The sequence below is a fragment of the Apodemus sylvaticus genome, chromosome 6 (genome assembly GCF_947179515.1).
Source record: "Apodemus sylvaticus chromosome 6, mApoSyl1.1, whole genome shotgun sequence".
Lineage (NCBI taxonomy): Eukaryota > Metazoa > Chordata > Mammalia > Rodentia > Muridae > Apodemus > Apodemus sylvaticus.
In genome coordinates, this window is record NC_067477.1 from 87,542,113 (window position 1) to 87,564,097 (window position 21,985).

The following is a 21,985-nucleotide window of genomic DNA, read 5'->3' on the forward strand; positions in this document are numbered from 1 at the left end:
AGCCCAGCCTTATATTTTTACATATCAATTCAGTCATTTACTTCAGGTTTCCTTTTGATTGTCCTAAGAATCAGCATCCAGAGACTCCAGCCCCTTAATTCTTAGGAGGCCTTAAGCACACACAAGAGAATTCAGATATCTGCTGTTCTCTGTTAAACACAGACAATAAGATAGCTGGGTGGGACCCTGTTCTGAAATTACCATTTCTACCACACCTGGACCTAAATCAGCTCTGTTCTGCCCAGGGGAGGGGGACGTGGCTAACCTTGAATTCAGGAATCTAACAGCATTTGTATCTGCCTGCGTTTGTTGTATCCTTCTGACAACGTGAAGCCTCTCATAATTCATTATTTTTTGCATAGTTGAGAAATTATTATATTTTTGAACTCATACTTTTAGAGTTCTTTTCCATAGCCTTAAGGGCTGTCCCAAAGGTTCCAGCATTTACCATTTTGCTAAAACATTAGCCATACCTTCCTCCTCCCGACTCATGCTATCTCTGATTATCAATGAGTCATTAGTGTTTACAGGAAGAACATTCCTTAAAGGAGGAATGCAAAATATGTACATTACTATGCAAACAAGCCTTATGTCCATGACAGCCATCAACGCTCATGGAGGCGCACATCTACTGGCCCTGTCCTGTCCTTCTGTCCCCACCAAGGCCGTGTCAGACCCAAAAGTTGTGTACTTGTTTGTTGTTGTTGTCATTCACTCCTAATTCATTTTAACTATTAATCCTTCATCAGATACATGATTTTCAGATGTTCTTCCCCATCCCGTGGGATGTTTCTTCATGTCATTCATTATTTCTTTTGCCGAAGTAGAGCTTTTTAGTTTAATTTCCTGTCATTTGTATACTTTTCCCCTTGCTTACCTGTGCTTTTGTAAGACCCCCAAAAACCGAGGGTGCCTCAGCACCCCATGCCTCGGAAGGCGACACCCATATTACTTGTGAGAAATGGTCTCGATACAATAACATGAGGATTTCTTTATTCCAGAATTCTGGGTTCCACAGCCATACACCGGGCAGGGGTAGAGGACTGTGGACTCCGAGTTCGACAGCTTTTATACGTTTACAACAAAGCCCTCGATCATTTCTTAGCATGGAGAGTCCGCGAATACGAGCCAATCGATTTGTACCACTCTTTAAATTATTGGAGCCCCTGCTCAGTGGACCAATTAGTTTCCGATTTTCTTGGAGTCTATAGCTGTGTAAACTCCTGGAAAGGGGTAATGGCATAAGCAGTTTGCAGAAGCAAGATAAGCTTAGCTCATTTCCAGTAACCTTGTGGGGCCAGGAACACCTATTCAAGGCCTTTTTGCCTAGGTCTGAACAAAGGGTGGGCTCTGGAATGTGACCTTTTAGACCACGGGGGTCTAAGCCCAACGGGCGTTGGCCTGCACCCAGGCCCTGGGCTGTTGGGGGGGGCATTGGGGTGCCAACCCAGCCAGGAGGTTTTGTGCCCTAGTTTCTAACAAAGAGCACAAAGAGCAGGCTCTGGAATATGAAGTGTCTGAGGCTCCTTAGAAGGCTGTAGTTAGGCTGTAGTTTCTATTCTTTCACTTTGAGGTTTGTACACGAAAAATCCAATTCCAGATCAATGCATATGGCTTTCCCTGTGTTTTCTTTTAGTTGTTTTATCTTTACATCTTATATGTAAGTCTTCATTTTAGGATGATTTTTGTGTATGGTTTGAGATAAGGACCCAATCCCATTCTTCCACATGGAAACAGGTAGGTTTACCACATTTACTGACCGGACTACACATTGGCTATGTATATTCTTGGTACCAGCTCAAAAATCAAGTGAGAGGTTGGAGTGATGGTTCAGCAGTTAAGAGCACTGGCTTTCCTTCTAGAAGAGAGGAGTCAGATTCTCAACCCCCACATGGTGGCAAACAACCTCTCTAACATCAGTTCCAAGGACTCTGATGTTCTCTTTTTAGCCTCTGGGACACTGCATGTGGGTGGTGCCCAGGCACACCTGTAAAGCAAAACGTCCATACACATAAAATAAAATTTAATTTTAAAAGATCAATTGAGACAGAAGCCACTCCAGAACTCTGCCTCCCGCCAGTCATGAGAGACTCGCCTCCATCTTGATTCTCAGACTCCAGAGAGATCAGACAGACTGAGGTACACAAACAGAACCCGAGGCCAACATCGCGGGGGTCTAAGCCCGACAGGCGTTGGCCTGCACCCAGGCCCTGGGCTGTTCGGGGGGGCCATCGGGGTGCCAACCCAGTCAGGAGGTTTTTTGCCCGGGCCCAGAGCGTGCGCTGCCATTTTGCCTACAGGATGCCAGAGAGCTCTAGCAGGCAAAGCCAGCTAACAGGCATAGCCCGAGGCTAACATAGCTGGGGTCTAGGCCCCAACAGGCCCTGGACTGACCCCAAGAACTGGGCTGCTCAGTGAGCCATCTGTGTGTCAACCCGCCCAGGAGGTTGTTAGCTCAGCAGACTCTCCCGGCACTTTCAGGGAGCATGGCATCATGGCCACCTGACAGACCCAATTAATAGTCATAGCCCGAGGGGAACTTTGCTTGGACCTTGGCCTCCCAGGCTTTTGCCTAGACTCAGGGCCTGAGCAGCTAGGCTAGCCTTGTATACACCAACCCGGTTGGGAGATCAGCTGCCCAGCAGAGTGATCAGCATCTGAAAAGGTCCCCGCAGCATACAACCTTCAGCACTCCCTGAAGGAGCAAATGAGCACCATCTGATTCACAGATACAATCTGGGGCAAAGCACACTAGGGCTGCAAGGGCACCCAAGAGGAGGACAGCACATCAGCAATCTGCTACAGGGGAAACCCAGCCATCCAGTGTCACAGAAATAAACCTAGAGCCTCACAGGAGGCTCAAACACCAGACAGAGACAAGACCAACTAACGCCAGAGAACAAGATGGCAAAGGGCAAATACAGGAACACTACTAACAGAAATCTAAACAATATGGCAGCATCTGAACCAAATTCTCCAACATCAGCAAGTCCTGGTTATGCCAACACACCAGAGAAACAAGATTTGGATTTAAAATCACTGGTCATGATGCTGCTAGAAGAACACAAAAAGGACATAAATAAATCTCTTAAAGAAATACAGGGGAGCATGAATAAGCTAGAAACCCGTATAATGGAAACACAAAAATCACTTAAAGAAATGCAGGAGAATAAGGCTCAAGAGATAGAAGCCAATAAAGAAGAAACACACACACACACACACACACACACACAAAAAAAAAAAAAAAACTTAAAGAAATGCAGGAGAACTTGAGTCAAGAGGCAGAAGTCATGAAAGAGGAAACAAAAAAAAAAATCTCTTAAAGAATTAAAGGAAAACACAAACAAGCAAATGATGGAACTGAGCAAAACCATCCTGGATCTAAAAACAGAAGTAGAAACAACTAAGAAATCACAAAGGGAGACAACTTTGGAGATAGAAAACCTTGAGAAGAAGTCAGGGGCCATAGATGCAAATATAAACACCAGACTACAAGAGATGGAAGAAAGAATCTCAGATGCCGAAGATACCATAGAAACCATTGACTCAACATTCAAAGAAAATGCAAAATGCAAAAAGCTTGTATCCCAGAACATCCAGGAAATCCAGGACACAATGAGAAGACCAAACCTAAGGATTATAGGTATAGATGGTATAGATGAGAATGAAGATTTACAACTGAAAGGGCCAGCAAATATCTAACAAAATTATGGAAGAAAACTTTCCCAACTTAGCTATGTTTCCCACTCCATATTCTGCCTTTTTTTTTTAATCCTTGCCCCTGAATTATCAGTCCTCAAACTCTAAGCTGTTTATTCCCAAACTTGGCATCTTTAACATTGTTTAAAGGGTTTTTACGGTTACAGTTATAAAGTGGGTACTATTGTCATCTACCAGTTAAGGGATATGGATGCTATGTTATTGTGTGTACTTAGTGCCTGGGTTGTCCCATGCCATAAAACAGCCAAGAATTAATTATCTGAACCAAGTTATCAGCAATGGATGGAGCAACCTTGCTATAGAGCAGTAGTTATCAACCTGTGGATTTTGACACCTTTGGGGTCGAATGACCCTTTCACAGGGGTTGTCTAAGACCGTTAAAAACAGAGATATTTACATTATAATTCATAACAGTGAAATTACTCTTATAAAGTACCAATAGAAATAATTTTATGTTTGGTGGCCACCACAACTTGAGGAACAGTACTAAAGGGTTGCAGCATTAGGAAGGTTGACAACCCCTGCTCTAGAGTGTGTTTGCTTTATGTCAGATACATGCCGGTCATTTCCTTCAGGATCTTCCTAGAAGTAATTTAAAAACTAGAGTTTACATGAACCTAATAGCAGTGGTTAAATAAGAAAAGAAAATTACTCGCTAGAATGTAATACATATAATGCCAAGCTTTGAATTAAGATCTGTGATTTGTGAGTGTTGCACTAAAATATATTTTACTATCATACGATTCTCCTTTAGAGACAAAAGTGTAGATTTTAATGGGCAACAGTGCTAGCAGTTTATTTTAATAATGACTTGAGGATCATAATCTTCCCATTCTGTTTCTGGCTTTAACACCCTGTGAAGATTACATAGCATTTAAATTACATGAATTATTCCTTGGAACCACCTCATTTCTTCCATCCCCATTAGTTTACTCTGGGCTCCAATGTGTTTTCCTGAAGTAGAGTAACACCTTCTGGATTTATCTCCTTGCCATGCACTATTTACCTGGACATTTTCTTTTGACATCAAATTGGGTGATATGTTCCTCTGTTCCATGTCCTTGAATAGCTTTCCAGCATTGTCCTGATCTGGCCTTGCTTCTTTACTTTCCACATTATCACTCTTACCTCAACACACAGAAAAATCTTAATATCTCAATAATCCTGACCCATAAATGTTAATAAAAACCAGGGTTCTGCATCTTAGGTGAAGATGTCAGAATCAGTCACATTCTCTTTATATGAATTAGTAATGCAAGAGAAATGAGCCTCAACTCTTCATTGATGGTGGTAAAAATGTATTGGACACGTGACTGGAAAATATCACAGTTTCCACTCCTGTGTGTTCCCCATGCTGGCAGTTATTAGAGCAGGGCGTGGTGAGGGGAAAGGAAAGAGGGCGGTGGCTTCCAACTGGGATCCAGTAGGGAAAGCACGAAGAGATAGGAAGTCAAGTGGGACTTTTCCTTCCCTGCTCTTCCTACCTGGGAAACCTCGCTTCCCTCTGGCCTTTATGAAGCTGTGGCAGGGTTTAGTGCTTGTTGGCTGAGTGAGTGCTTGCATGATCTGGTAGAGGCAAGCCTGGGAAATGAGATGAATGGTATATGTGCCTTTTATGGTGTCATAAATTGTGAGAGCTGCCAATATAAGAAGTTGGAGGAAATGGGTCACAGAAAGCAGCCTCCATCCTTTGGATGCAACCTAAAATGGCTTTTCTGAACTAGAGTCTATATAACTGATTCTATTCATTACATGGTAAAACAGGTCCCTCTCACCAATAACAACAGTTTCTAGCTTTATACTTTTTTGTTTGTTTGTTTGGTTGGTTGGTTTGGTTTTTTTGAGATAGGGTCTCTCTGTGTAGCCCTGGCTGTCCTGGAACTCACTCTGTAGACAAGGCTGGCCTTGAACTCAGAAATCTGCCTGCCTCTGCCTCCCAAGTGCTGGGATTAAAGGTGTGTGCCACCACTGCCTGGTTTTCTAGCTTTCTACCTATGAGCAAGTTTTTCTATATTTATAAAGCATGGAAAAAAGCTTATATGCATGTACATATATACATATATATGATATATGACATATATCACTATATATGCAATATATACACCATAATCCTATATTGAATATATATGTATATATATGATATACATTGAGCAGTAAAGCAAATACTACTAAATTTAGTTATCTGCTACTCTTAAAATATATATCCATCTGCCTTGTGCTTTACTATGTCTTACCATAATTCAAAAAAAGAAGTCAATTTTTTTCAGGGTTATAGAGCCAGTGAGATGACTCTGGGGTAAAGGCACCTGCCACCAAGCCTGAAGATCTGAACTTAATTCCCAGGATCCACATAGTGGAAGGAGAAAAGGAAGTTGTCCTGTGACCACTATACATGTACCCATATACATGTGTAAAAATAAATTAAGGTGTAATAAAAAAATTAATGAGATTTTTAAGGTAACTGTTCTCTTTCCAGATGACACAAGACCTTCTGACATGCAGCTTAGTACTGAGTACCAATATCATTCATGCACACACACACACACACACACACACACACACACACACGGCACTTAACAGTACATCTGAGTTTTCAACAATATTTTTGCCTTTAAAAGTAATCCTTTAAAAAGATGCATGGTTGGGGTGATGGCCCAGGGATTTAGAGCCCTTGCTGCTTTTTCAGAGGATCTCAGTTCAATTCCCAGCACCGCCACAACCTGTCCAGATTCATGAGATCCAGCACATGCAAATAGCGCACATACACACATGCAGGAAGGTCAAAGAATGCTTTGTAGAAAATATTCTGTATCATGAAAATGCACTATGGCATGGTCTCATAGGAATTGATGGTCTAGATCAGAAATGGAATGTGCCAGGACGAAAGGATGTGGGGGCAAAGGGAAACAGCCACCCAGGCAGCTGCTGGAGTTTCTGTGCCTTACAAAGAGAGCCCTAGGCTCACAGTGACAGGTGAAAGGCTTGGTGTGGAAGCCCAACCACACCACATAGAGCACAACTGGGGAAAAACTGTTAGAAAGAAAACCTGGAGGCAGGAGTTTGGCTCAGCAGTGCTCAGAAAACTTTGTTGGGTTAGTTAAAAACACTATCACACAGCTATGAAAAAAATAGTTCAGGAGCAACTTGTAGTGCAGTTCAATAATAATGGTTGTTAAAGACCATACTTATGTTGTCTTATGATTAGAAATATATCATTCTTCACTTTCAGCTACATGGAATATCATTTTTAACTAGAAACTATTGTCTGACCGAGCTGTATCTGAACAACAATGCGATATTTGAGATAGAAGGTACGTCTCAAACTTTCTTTGCTGATTGAATGAATTTCCAATTAAATAATAACTCTCAACTGTAATGATTACCAACAACATACAAAAATCTCTTTCACCATGTCTACTAAAATATGTACTATTTTAAGTGACTGTATGTACATTTAATTTTTAAAAAAGTTACACCATGCTTCTAGTTCAATATTATGTGTCTTCCTCAAACTTTCAAAGGAGTGTTTTTATAGCTGTACCAATCTACTGTACAGTTGGGCACAAGCCAGCTACTGTAGAAACTAATCTTAACAATATTTAGGAGTAAGAATAAATACAGGAGATATACATTGTCTTAAAATTTTATATTGGATGTGATTTTATCAGTTGAGTTCCTGTTTCCACAGACTTGATTTTATAATAGTCTCTATACTGACAGTTTCAAGCTACGTATAAGTGTATTACATATAGGTCATGATCAGGAGACATGACAAATTGCTGGAGAAAGTGCTTGACTTTAAACTATCATGAAACCAAAATGCCATAGATTTTTAATACCCATGATAAGTTCTTATACCATGAAAGAAGAAAACAATCTAATTTAGCTATGATGTAATTATCATACAGATTCATCCTGTTTTTGTTTATGTAAAAAAAATGAACTAAAACGTGCAATTCAGGAGAGCAAAAAATGAAATAAATATATGGTTTCCCATTCGACAAATGGTTGAGCTATTTGAAAAGAAGGCATTGAATGGGCTAGACATGATTTTTTGATTTGCTTTATGATTCTAAGTAACATTGATTCACACGTGCAGGCACGCATGTCACAAAACTGAACAAAAACAAAGAACATAACTCAAACTGGACATTGAAATGAGCAAAATCACTGCCACAGAGAAATGACTAACAGGTAGCAAGAAATGACTCTTTAGCTCCACAGGACAGTCTGTTTTTATTGCTACATGCTTAATCACAACTCAGGATATCATTAATGGACATTTTTCACCAGCTATAATGCATTCTCTTGCTTAGTTACAATATCTAATCACTAAAAAAAAAAAGTAACTGCATTTGCCAATTTAAAAAGTAAATTTCATCCAAAAATGTTGAAAACCTTGCAAAAATATGTTTGTTGTTTTAGGTCTGCATAATTTGCCATCACTGAATATTCTCCTGCTGCACCATAATGAGCTGACAAACATCGATGCTGCTATGAAGGAGCTGAAGGGAATGCAGAATCTGAGGACCCTAAGTATGCACTGCGGCATTTCTATGCTATATATCCATAAGTTAAGACAGGGATAGAACAGCGCACTTGTTTTCCTTTCTGAAGTTCAAGCTTTGAGAGGCAGTCTATGCCACGGATGCCTAACCCATTGTCTAGAATGTGACTAGACTTCATCCTTTTTAAACACACACTTTTCAGAATAATTACTTGTAGAGTGATAGGCCATATAAGATAAAAATGACAAACAGTTACAAACAGGCATGCATATAACCAAATCTACTCTTTTGGCTTTAGCACAAGAGTAAGTTGTATCATTCATGGTATAGGGCTATCCCTCTACATCTGTAGAGGATGATGAGAGGCTCACCATTCTCGACTAGGATTGTATGCACTCAGGGCCAGGAGAAGAGGCAAGCCAGGTTGATGGGTGATATGGAAGGGGTATTGCATTTTTGGGAGGAGTGGTAAATGTTTTAAAATTGACTGTGGTAATAAGTGGCTCAAATCCTTGCATATAATGAATATTTTTTGACTTGTGAATCTTAAGTGGATAAATAAATATGGCATGAACTACATAGTAATAAAATAAGCTAGCACATGAGACTGTCCATGACTTCATATGTATGAAGACAGCCTTCATTCACACCCACTGACTGCTGAAATGAAAAGCAATATCTATTCAGGAATAGATTAAAAAATGGTGAGTGTGAAGTTCACCTCTCAATAGGCTCTAGCTTGAAGGGTTAATGAACATGCACACAACTCCAAGGCAGGCAGGGGAGTCCAGGTGTCACAGTTGGAAGGCCTTGCAGATCTCTGCTGAGAGACCTCTGCTGAGAGACCTCTGCTCATCAAGAGACAGGCAGTCTCTTTTTCATCTTTCAGAACTGCCTGAATCTATGTAAAGTAGTATTGACAGTAAAGACTCTGGTCAGATCAGCATGTAGAGGGGCGAAGGCTGCAGCTTCCCACTATTATGAGGAATATCTCATGTGCTTAAGGAGAAATGACTCCTGTAACTGAAAGTAGACTTAAAAATCCAAATAGTAAAAATCACAAAGTCCTTGGCAAGTCCATGATTACTTTAAAGATGTGCTAAGGCCACCTACCATTAGGAATATTCTGAATTCTAATATTCCATCTCTAGACAGACCTGGATAGGCCTGTCTATTTGTCTAATCCTCTCATGTCAATCAAATATTTCCACAACTAAAGGAGTCTGTTAGGCACAGACCTCTCTTTTATCTTTGTTTTTCTATAAAATGGGTTCATAGCTCCCACCTAGAATCTCTTCAAACACTGAGATATCTCTCCCAAGCAATTCTTAAGAAAAATCTCTTGTCACTGATGTGAGTTTGAAATAGGAAAACCAAATTGTTGTACATGTAGGATGTAAATAAAATAGAAGTTGCTTAGAGTCTAGAAACACTGCAAAGAGGTAAATAGACCTAATACAACTGATGCTTTAAATAATAACCACTAGATGTCTGATGCCTTTCTTGTTAAGATATTGTTCTCTTACATTGGTGAAGATACAAGGATCAATGATTTACAAAGTACTAGTGCTGAAACAAATCCATGCCTTGTTTATTGATCTGATCATTCATTGATTTATTCATTCATTCAATGTTTGTAACTTATTCATTTTTGTGCCTGAGGAATCACTGGTTCACCATCGGATTCTGTACTGATGCCAAAGTTGAAGAAGAGAAACCTGATCCTATTGGGAGAAACTCCTATTGGGTTTACAGTTTTATATCTTGAACCCTAATTACTTAGGTTCATGAAGGAGCTCGGTGCAATGCTACTTGTACCATTTGCTTTGTGTAAAACTCAATCACTTAAGCAAACTTCTGTTGTAAGACAACATATAGAGAACAGTATACAATGATGGTTCTTAATGAAACAGAGCTGTACATTGAATTAAGATGTCCGGTTTGGAACTGAAGGTACCTGAAATCCAGCCTGGTCCTGCTTGTCAGAGGTACATCTAAGCACACAAGTGCCCTGGCCGGTCAGGATTAGGGATGAAATGACCACACCCTTCAAAGGCAAGTCTGACAATAGACATCCATGTTTTACTTGTTGTGACAGTTAAAATCCCCTCTACTTAAAACTGTGATGACATCGTTCAAGTTACAGTAACATGTCCCACCTGAGAAGCTTGTCATGGCGTCATTTCCTTGAATTCAGTTCAAAAGAAAGCACTTTCTGGTAATGTGTGCTAGCATTTGATCATGTTGCCCAGTCTGGTTCTGGACATTCCAGGAGGAAACAATTTACACTCAGGCGATGCCTCACGTGTGGGCAGTGATGTCTGCATGCTAGGTTCTTAGGAGCTTCATTTGCCATCTGAGACTAGACCCAGGTCATTAAAATGAAGAAACTATGCACCATCAAAAGTTATAACTCTTCTCAAGTAGGAAAACCATGTAAAAACCTAAAGTGTTACTACTTGAGTCTCAAGTTCTTCTGAGGGTGAGAAAACAGCCCAGGGCTAAGGCACCAACCCATTTCAGCACTGCTCCCTCCTCTGGCATTTATGAGAAAAAATGCCAGCAATTGCCCATGAGACACAGGGCTGGAGCTTCAGGGAGGCCTGAAGCCAGCAGCAGAGTGTGAGGTCCTGGTGCCTGGAATTCCTGTCTTCCAGGCCAGGCAGGGCCCCGCCTCATCTCTCCAGGAGGTCTACCTTTTGCACCCTCTCTATGCAGGTTTGTCCTCCTCTCCCCTTCTGTCCTCCAAACTGTAAAAGGGAATCCTCGTGTCTCAGCCCACAGCACCAGAAATAAGTTCCTCTCCCCATCGGTCTGCCTGCCCCTTTACCAGCATGTCTTAGGATTTCTGTTACTTCAATGAAACACTACAACCAAAAGCAGATTGGAGAGGAACAGCTTTATTTGGCTTATACTTCCACATCATAGTTCATTACTGAATGAAGTCAGATTGGAACATAAAGAACACAGAAACCTGGAGGCAGGAGGGAATGCAGAAGAAGCCTTGTTCCTTCTCAGCCTGCTTTCTTTTAGAGCCCAGGACCACCAGCCCAGGGATGGCACCACACACAATGAGCTGGGCCTTCCCACTAATAAGGAAAATGCCCAGCAGGCTTGCCTTCAGCCAGACCTATGGAGACATTTTCTCAGTTGAGGTTCGTTCCTTTCCAGTAACTCTCATACGTATCCGGCTGCTATAATACTAACCCACACAACAGTACGTGAAGCCACCAACAAGGTCCTAACCCATTCTCTTGCCCCTACACTTCTCTCTCCAAGTTCTCCATTTCACTAAACACACTTAGCAACTTGTGTTTCATCACAAAGACCTCCCTAGTGGAGCCTCAGAGACAATCTCCAACATTCTCTCTTCTTGACATCACCAATGCGCTAGACAAAAGGCAAGGGGAAGGACTCTGGGAAGAGGGGAGGACCTCAAGGCCTCTTCTTCTGAGTCTATCTGTAGTGCCCCTGAGGGTGAGCTGCCTCTTCCAACAAGATGATCTACCAAGCAAAAGGCGCTCCTAGGCCTTTCCCAGATGCCTGTGTGAGATAGACAATGTTCTGCTCACTCCATTTTCGAGCTCTGCTCTAACCCAGATTTCCTATCAAAAGGATGATTGCCTTAGTGTGTTGTAGGGTGGCCCACACACATTTCGAAGCAGAGAAGGCTAGCTGGAGAGATGGTGATCCGGCTTTGTAGGACCTCAAAATCCACACGGCTGATTACTGATAAGCAACCTGAGCGTCCTTCCACAGGATGATGTTTTTAATCCCTTCCTCTTCATTTTCCCTATCTCTTAAGCCCGATTTGTTGATTATATCACTTTCCCCCACTTTGAGGCAGGGTCTCGCTTATAGCTGAGGCTGGCATCTAACTCCAGTTGTAGCCAAGGATGATCCTTAACTTTGATCCTCCCGCCTCTAACCTCCATTGTACTTTGATTACTACACCCTTTTTGTTTTTAATGTAATGCTGAAGACTGAACACAGGGCTTCATGCTGGGCAGGCAACTTAGCCACTGAGCTACAAGCCCAGCCCATATCAACTTTATTTTTTCTAAAGTGCTTTAAGAATATTTGGATCCTTGAGCTGGAGAGGTGGCTCAGCTATCAAAGGCCAAGGCTCACAACCAAAAAAGACAAGGCTATCTGGGTGTTTCCATGAGGACGTCTAAGTTCTGCTTTAAAAGTTTTTTATTTTTTGTTTTTTTTTTTTTTTAAATCAACGGGAGCCAATTATTTAGATGACTCTATCATTTTCTGTCTTCCTCTTGTCTTTCATTGAGAAAGCTCCACACGTGTGACTCATCTAACGCAAGTTGCTGCGGTACAGTGGCAGAGACATTGTGATATATGATTGGGTAAATGTAAATTGCTTAGACTCTGACTCCCAAATTAAGATAAGCAAGACAGCGCTGGCGCCACTGAGGTGTACTTCATAAGTAGCCTAGAGGGAAAGGCGGATTAAATAGTATTAACCTATTGAAAGCGAAAGTGTAAGCGACTTTGCTCCATAGCTGCTGTCGGAATGCGCCCATACATCACACACAGCTTTCAGAACCCTCAGACACAGGAAACTGATTTCACATCTCAGAAACTTAATTTATGGTAATTTAAGGACCAGCCATCCAAAATGCATAAATCCAAAATGTTTAATGCTTAACTTGCATAGATGGTATGGGGGAGATGGGGGGGGGTGAAGAACGAATTGAAAATAAGATTGCTTCCTTCTAAAATGCAAGAGCTAGAAAAGTGAAGGGTAAGTTTGAACTCCCTTCCCTATTATTTAGTTTTGATCTCTGCCACATAGTTTCTGTTTTAGGATGAGATGGACAATACACCACCATGATCATGGGCTTTGACTACCCAGCAACCTCGCTCACAGCAACGTGGCACTGTTCTGAGTGTGGTGCTTTATTTAGCTGAAGTCAAAGGTAGCTCAGAGAAGAGCTTGTCTTACCGACATAAGGGTCTGAGTCCTGCTTCTAGAACCTACCGAAAACTAGTCTGTGGTGGTGCACGCTTGTAATTTCAGCACCAGGGCAGTGAAGAAAGGAGGATCCTTGGCTCCCCAGACTAGGCTAACTGGTGAACTTCTGGTCAGTGGAGAGCCTGTCTCAAAGAGGGTGGACCACAGTATCTGAGAGTAGTACCCAAGGTTGTCCTCTAGCCTCTACACACATGTATACATTCTTGTGCTGGCACAGGGCTCATGTGCATGGACGCGATTGCACACACACACACATACACACACACACAAGCATAATGAATGTTTAAGAGAAATTATTTGAGTAGAGATTAGGAGAAAATTCCAGGAAAAGAAGTGAAATAGTAATGTTCTCAGAGGTAAAGAAGATGTGGACCAAGAGTAAACACCCATCCTTGAAAGATGCTAAGAGGTTTCCCATGAGCATCACATGCAGGCAGCTAGGCTGCCCAGTGGCTTCAATAATAACCATATAAATGGGGGGTGGGGATGAGGCGTCAGCTCTGACCACCCAGGAGAGTCACAGGGAAGCTGACCTCTGCTCTAAAATGCTGGTGACATCTTCCTCCTTCTGATTCCTCACTAAAACCAATCTTGTTTTGCTCTTATGTCCCCAAGGAGTGGCTGACGCTACAGGGTGTGATCTCTGTGGTCCTTATTTCTGGTTTGATGTGCATCTATGCGGTGTCCTCAGCTGCACTGAACAATCATTTGTTCCTGCTTTAAGTTCCTTTAAGAGTAAACGTTAGCCCTTTTGACCTTTTCCCTGTAGTTGTTACTGAAGTCTGGAGTCTTTTCTTGTCATTTTCCCCAGCACATGCCCATCTGCCTGGCTACTGCTCTACATCTCCATTTACCTCTCCTCATTCCTATAGCTAGTCATTGTTGTATAGCAGGTCTCTGCCATGGTTACTTCATCTCCCTTTAAAGCTCACCCAAGGATTCGAATAGCCAGAAAAGCTTGTGTTGATAAATCTCACATCTCAATGTCTTATTACTGACAGAGAATACATACAGGTATTGTTTTTCTTCAGCTTTTAATGAGTCTGTTGTTTTTCAAACATGCCTCTCAGATCTTCTTTATGTTGCAAACTATGCATTCTAATTGTTAATCTGTTTTTCTGGGCTCTGGTGCTTGATGTTATCATCCCTTTATTAAAAGCCTCTGTGTTTGATGAATAGCCTACAGAGCAGTACTCTTAAATTTAACCAACGAGTAAAGGAGCCACGTTTTTTGTCAGGAGACACAGCTGTGTGGCAGCTGGAGCCCTTCACTCTGCTGCCATCTAGTGGTTGCCTGCTTTATGTGGTTTTTTTCAGAAGTATTTCAGATGCCACACTGAAACACACACACACACACACACACACACACACACACACACACTTCATTTCTCATTTAAAGTTATCAGAGGATGAACAGATAAAATATGTCACTAGAAAATAAAACATTCAAAATTTCTAATTGAAGCATTGTATAAATGTCCCTCCATGCTGATTATGAAGTTTAGGACCTGTACTGCTCCCAAGCAGCCCTTCTGTTTTGCAAAGTTAGGCTCATTACCCATCTCTTAGCCACACAAGTCTTGCAGAGGGATGTGAAAGGAGGCATAGCATCCACATCGGTGTAGCCTCTGCTGAGATCTCCACGCGCTACTGGCATGGGCCTCCTCAAAGCATACGGACAGCGATGTTCAGGAAGAAACCTGTTAGAACAGTGTACTGCATCACTGCCTGTAGCCACTCAACCGCCCCTGCCCCCCAACCCCGTTACTCCTGAGACCAGGTTAACTCCAAGTGATCGTTTGTGAAAAGCAGCTTCAAGACTTTTTCAGAGCTATCATCTTGTTCTTCCCTGGCCAATGTACCCGGACATTTAACGATTTCTTCTTTTGTGCCAGATCTGGGTGAACCTAGTGCTGTTTCTAATGGGCAGTAGCAGCCAGTGAACTTTGGCTGACTGAATCCAACAGATGGTAAAATATGTGGTGCTCTAAATAGGGAAATGAATACTGAGACTGGCCAGACAACAGGCACAACTGCTCACCCCACAGTGGTTATCCTAGTACTGTCCATGGGTCTTCATCTTCTGTCTTCAGAGGTGGTAAAAGGAACTATTATGAAATCTGACATCTTATTTTGTATTATTCCTTTGCAGGTCTGTACCAAAACCCTTTAACCCAATATAACCTCTACCGTTTGTATATAATCTACCACCTTCCGGGACTGGAGCTGCTTGATCGGAAGCGTAAGGATGCTTTAGAAAAGAGAGAGAGAGAGAGAGAGAGAGAGAGAGAGAGAGAGAGAGAGAGAGAGAGAGAAGAGAAAGGAAGGGAGAAAGGGAGGGAGAGGGAGGGAGGGAAAGAAAGAGAAAAGAAAGAGGAAGAGAGAAAGAAAGAAAGAAAGAAAGAAAGAAAGAAAGAAAGAAAGAAAGGAAAGAAAGAAAGAAAAGAAAGAAAAGAAAAGAAAAAAGAAAAGGATAAAGAAAGGCAGGACACCTCGTGAAAGAATACTTCCAGCTAATTTGTTTTTGTGGATATATGTTTGCTTACATGCTTATACATGCTCTACAGACATACCTGCTACCCTCAGAGGCCAGAAGATGTTGGATTTCCTGCAAAGTCACAGATGGTTGTGAGCCACCCAGTGGGTGCTGTAAATGGAAGAGCAGCCAGTGCTTCTAACCACTGAGCCACCTCTCCTGCTCTTGATGTCAAATTGTTTACCTCCTGCTCCTGACACTTTGACTTTTCTTTCTTTCTTTCTTTCTTTCTTTCTTTCTTTCTTTCTTTCTTTCTTTCTTTCTTTCTCTCTCTCTCTCTCTCTCTCTCTCTCTCTCTCTCTCCCTCCCTCCCTCCCTCCCTCCTCCCTCCCTCCCTCCCTCCCTCCCTCCCTCCCTCCCTTCCTTCCTTCCTTCCTTCCTTCCTTCCTTCCTTCCTTCCTTCCTTCCTTCCTTCCTTCCTTTTCTCTCTCTCTTTCTACTAGCCCTGACTACAGACCAGGCTGGCTAGCCTTGAACTCACAGAGATTAGCTTGCCTCAACTTCCCAAGTGCTGGAATTAAAGGCATATATCTCCACTACTGGACTCAACACTTTAGTTTCTTAGCACAAAAATGATTTCTAGAAAAATCTCTTAAAATCTAAATCTTTTTGAAATTCTATACGTTCATATTATTAAGAGTGGCCCCTTGTTCTGGAAAGACACAGTGAAGCAGTATTCGGCAAAACCAGAACGGGAAAGTGGGAAGGGGTGGGTGGGAGGACAGGGGGAGAGAAGGGGGCTTACGGGACTTTCGGGGAGTGGGGGGGCTAGAAAAGGGGAAATCATTTGAAATGTAAATAAAAAATATATCGAATAAAAAAATGTAAAAACAAAAACAAAAAAACAAAAAAAAACAAAAAAATTGGCATACTCAACAGTGACCTCTCACACATGTCTATTCATGTGTATATATATATATATATATATATATATATATACACACACATACATACATATGCATGCATTCCATTGTGTACTTTTGAGGTCTAATTCACCCAAGTACAACATGATCCATCCCTTATCCCATTACATTGCTAGCTGTAAAGACTCTCCTTTATCCTTTAGGAGTGAAAGTCTGCCCATGAGGATATATCAAGGCTGACTATTTCCTTTCCAGCAGTGGTGAGGAAATGCAGGGTGTCTCCTGTTGTCATGTTAGTCATATGCTGACATGTCCTAGAAAGTCTCAGGAATATGCTTGACCACAGGGCTGAACTCCACTGTGACACGAGGACATCTACTGAGTGCCCGTGAGATTGGATTAATAACTGAAATCTCTTCACATAATGTTTCAACAAGATTTCCATACACAAGTTAAGCCTACTTCTGTGTGTATATGTATGCATATTTGTTGGAGCACACTTGTATGTTGATGCATGCGCACACATGTGTGCATGTATGTGATATCAGAGGTTGACACTGTCTTCTTTGATCTGTCTCCCGCTCATGTCTGGGGGCAGGGTCTCATCTACACCAGAGCTCACTGGTTTGGCTGGTCAGGCAAGGCAGATTGCTCAGATTTTTTTCTGTATGCTTTTGTTAATTCTAAATATTGTCTCTCTTTTCCATTATTAGAAATTACAGATAAAGAGAGGAGATCCATGATTACCATTTTTAATCATAAAAAAACTCATGTCATTCAGTCAATAGCATTTGGAAAAAGAGTGGATGCCTCATGGAATCCCAAGCTACCTATAAAGCAAAAACGAGTCAAAAAACTTCCCTCAGGTACAGTGTAAACATAAAAATGAGATTAAATCTCAGTACGCTTTAGGAACACTTGATTTTGATAATAACTGTAACCTTCCTGTATGGTGAAGCAGCATCTAAATAATTTCCAATGTTACATCTTAACTTCATATTTCCCCTGTTGATACAGTGAACAATGTAATTGTCACTTTCCTCGTACCTATGTTACATGCTACAGTAATGTGGGGGATGCCCTGAAGCCCTTGTCCAGGATCCAGTGAAGGAACAAACTATAAAAATAAAAGCATAAGCTATCATTGTTATAACCAGTGACACAAGACAGTTTTCTCAATGAAGGGTAGACTTTTATGATGTAGGGAAAATATTAAGAAGAAATAGATGATTTGCACTTTTACCTGCCAGAAATTAGCACTATAATATTTTAGTTACACTCATACCCAAGGTGTTACACAGAAATATTACAAGTAATTTCAGTTTTATTTCATTAGTTGGGACATATTTTATATAACATACATCCAAACAGATTTATTTTTCTCACATAGCAAGGGACACAGACACAAGGTACATGGAGTTAACATTGAGTTCTGTGATACTGCAAAGAATCTTGACAAATGTCTGGACATTAATGTAAAAGCTATGATGCCACATGGGGACAAAACTAAAACACAAATTGGAAAAAGCATTGCCACATGTAACAGGTGGCAGCTGATCCTCCCAATTCCTGGGAGGCTTCCAGAAGTCAATTTGTGTAATCCCAGTAGGAGAGCTAAGGACGATGCCAGGCACAGAGTGCTGGCCTAGCGTGTCCAAAGTCATCTCGATCTCCAGCACTATCAGAGAAACGTAAACAAACTCCTAGCAGGGTAGCACACAATGTGTTCCCCTATCCGGAGGTCTGATGCAGGATGACCATGTGTTCCAGGTCAGCCTGAGCTATAGAATAAGATCCTGTAAAACAAACAAAACCAACAAAACTCACCGTGGCCTAGGGAGACGGGCAGTGAGGAACTTGCTTGCTGGACAAACAGGAAGCCCTGAGTTGGGATTCCCAGGACCAACAAAAAGCTCAAAGTGACAGCATGTGCCCATAACTCCAGCACTGGGGGAAGAAAGGCAGTGTGGAGACAGCCGGCTCCCCGAAGCTCACTGGCAGTTGAGCTGAAAAAAAATGGGTTCAGTCCTATGAGAGATCTTGTCTCAAAGATAAAGTGGAGAGGGATGGAAGATGACCCCTAAGGTGGCTTCTGGCTTTGCCTATGTACAGACAAGGTGTGTGTAGCTACATACACACATAGGTTACCTCCATCTATGCACATTCATGTGAATACACCTACACATACACCACACACACACACACACACACACACACACACTTAAATCCAAATAAAACCTCAGTAGATAAAATGACAAATGACATTCTAATACTTTCTAAAAAGTAGGAAATAGATACAGTAAGTAGCTTCACTTATTGCCAGAAGTGCAACCGAAGGCAATAAGATAGTATTTTTACCCAACATGGAGGGAGAAAACTTTAAAGGATAAAAATGAGAAAATAAAAGCGTAGTGCGTGCTGTTTATGAAACCAGGAACTAGGTCAACTGCCTTGGAGACCAGACTGCAGCACCTTTCCACATATAAAATGTGCAAACTATTTGACATAAGAAAGCGATTTGAAATCTCTCCTGTGAGAATATATGCACAGATGGGTAAGAAAAACATGAGCCTGCTCTTCGTGATGCCTTTTTATAATAGTAAATGCAGAAGAGACAAATAATGGCTATTCATGGGAAAATACTGGACATTCATACAATACAAACTATCCCAGTATAGACTTATTCCTTGATATATTTGTAGTATTTAAAAACATAAACTTGCAATGTAGGATGATAATAAAGCAGTGTGTGTAGTGTATGTCATACATGCACATGACTGTAAAGGTATGCATACCTGTGAGCACACATGTAGACACCAGATCGGGACACTGGGTGTCTTCCTCTATGGAGCTATGATGTCACTGAACTGGACTGTCCTTATTAAAACGGTGGCTTTGCTGGTCAGTGGGAGAAAGGAGAAGCTCTGGGTCAAAGCAAAGTTCAAACTGTGCATGATGACCCAATTCTGGAGATCTAATGTAACACAACTATGGTTAACCATCTGCCAAATACGCATGCCCAAAATACAAAATGGTAGCCGTGTCAGATGCCAGACACGTGAACTATGAAACTATGTGTGTATATAATATGTAACTATGGCTGTTATTTCATAATGCGTGTGAGTGTCAAAACATCTAGTAGCATGTCATAAATATGCATAATTGCTACTTTTCAATTATATCTCAATAACACCATGGAGAGAGATGGGGTGGGGGGGAAGGCCTGGGAAGAGAAGAAAGAACTGGAGACTTGGGCGGCCACTTGTAAAAGGCATAGTGCCACGGGCTCTTGGCTCTACTCTCTTGTGGACTGGCAAGAATTCACGCTGAAGGCTTTAGTGGCCCAACAGGTGTGGATTAAGTTCTGTCTTTGGTGTGGTACCAGACATTCTGAAAAGGAATAAACAAAGCCACAGCAGACTGAGATACCCAGAGAAGTTCCAGGCTATGGGGTCTGGCCCTTCAGCACTAAAGCTCTGGAAGATGAAGTCTTGTGATCTGGGATTTGTTTATTCTTTCTTTGAAGTTCATGCCAAGAGTCCAAATGGCTGAGATGGCCTTAAAGACTTGTCCTGACTACTCATCAGAAGTTTCTTCCGCATATGAACCTTAGTTATAAAATGAATGATGGAGTCCACTTGGTGGGATTTCCTTGGCAGCCAAGCTGATTCAGCATACTGTTCTCAGGGCTTTGAGATTTGCTCTACATTAAACATAACCCCAAAGTCTAAAGCAAAATGCCTTACCTATTGGAAAATTTCAATTTTGTATGAGTTATAAAGGCTTTTATTTTTTTGCCAGTTTCCTTGCAAAGCCAACAGTAATCTCATTATTTTTTTAAGTGTCATCCAAATGTTTGAAAAATACTAATTTGGAATTTTATTTTTAGATTTTGCATTTGGAGATAATGTTGACAAGTAAGTGGTTTTTTGTTTGTTTTTACTTCTTTACTTTCATTGACAGACTGTTTTACAATTGTCTCATCTTTAAATTATCCCTCTCTTCTAAGATAGATTTTAATGAATTGAAAGCTCTTAGCCTTTCAATAGATAGAAAAATGGTTTTTTTTCTTTTACAAATGAGTTCCAGCTATGTATTCATATTTGGCATGTTCAGGCTTTTAATGTGATTATTACAACCTCAAGTAAGTGAGCAGGTGATTAGATTCATAAAATATTAAAACTTTTAAAGAACTATTAGTTATTCCAAATGAGAAAGTTCATTTGTTTTGCTTTGGCTCTAAATATGTTCAGTAAAGTCAATTATCATATAGATTAACATTTCACATCCACTAGAATTTACATTTCCCAAAGCAAACAGTTCATTAATTCTACAGAGAACATTTCAAATTCATGAATAATAATGAACTTTAAAACCTTACTTTTCGAAGTATGAATGTTTTCTTTAGATTCAATGCTAAAAATATTGTCATAATATACAAATTATGTACAAAAATAACTTCAAATAAAATGTTTACAATATTAATATGCATGATACCGAAAAAATATTTGCAGTTTGTCATTTAACAGTTTTCCACTAGGAATACATGAGCATGTGAGACTTTTATAATATACCCTGAAATATATTCAGATACTACACTTTAAAAATAAACCGTGCACACACAATAAAAGTTGTGTCCCATGGCCTGAAAGTCATGTCAGTTAAGTTCACAATTTTGGTGAGAACTTATGTGCTTTATTCATTTAAATAAAAACTTGAGGGCTTTAGGTGTCCTCCAGAGCTAAATAAAGTAATTCCCTAAGGAGCAGAAGGCCCTGGTCACCACACTCCACACACACACAGTCACGCAGGACGTCAGTCACGGTGCTCAGACGCTTGTTTTTTATATAATTGCTACCTTTGCAGGACAGTGTTTGACGACCCTGAAGATGCTGTGTTTGTAAGATCCACGAAGAGGTCTCTGATGGCCTTCACCTCCCTGAATTGGGACACTGTTCTAACACAAAGTGAAAAGTACGAGAGGAAGAAGGGCTTGACCGCCAAGATGCTCACGATTTCCCTGCGATAACAGCACTTCCGGAAATCCCGGTGCTCTTCGCTTAACGTGTTAAAGCACTCCCGAGATTCAGCTCCTTATACGTTTGTTGCTGCCTGAAGTTCTAAAATAGAAGAATCAGTGAAAACGTTTCTTACACCATAAGTTTCATAATGTAAAAGTTTTATATGAGTTACCCATGTGTAAAAAATAAAGCTATTTCCCCTCCCAGCCACTTATTTCCCAACAATAGCGACTCTGAGATTATTTGTTAATAAGTGCCTAGCCCATCTGCTTCAGCTTCTTCTCTGACTTTCTCTTATTATCCCTTTTATTCTAACCTACGTTCAAGTACATGGTCGGTTTCTT

General features: G+C 41.0%; 1 protein-coding gene across 1 annotated transcript in view; it reads left to right on the forward strand.

The window, feature by feature from the left end:
- Lrrc72 (leucine rich repeat containing 72) overlaps positions 1-21,718 on the forward strand; it is a 53,611-nt gene extending 31,893 nt beyond the window's left edge. The window contains exons 4-9 of the mRNA XM_052185930.1: positions 6,950-7,031; positions 8,146-8,256; positions 15,374-15,463; positions 17,334-17,486; positions 20,510-20,537; positions 21,487-21,718. Coding sequence (XP_052041890.1) covers positions 6,950-7,031; positions 8,146-8,256; positions 15,374-15,463; positions 17,334-17,486; positions 20,510-20,537; positions 21,487-21,649 — 627 coding nt within the window. The 3' untranslated portion in view covers positions 21,650-21,718. The remainder of the gene's footprint in view (positions 1-6,949; positions 7,032-8,145; positions 8,257-15,373; positions 15,464-17,333; positions 17,487-20,509; positions 20,538-21,486) is intronic.
- Positions 21,719-21,985: the final 267 nt, after the last annotated feature.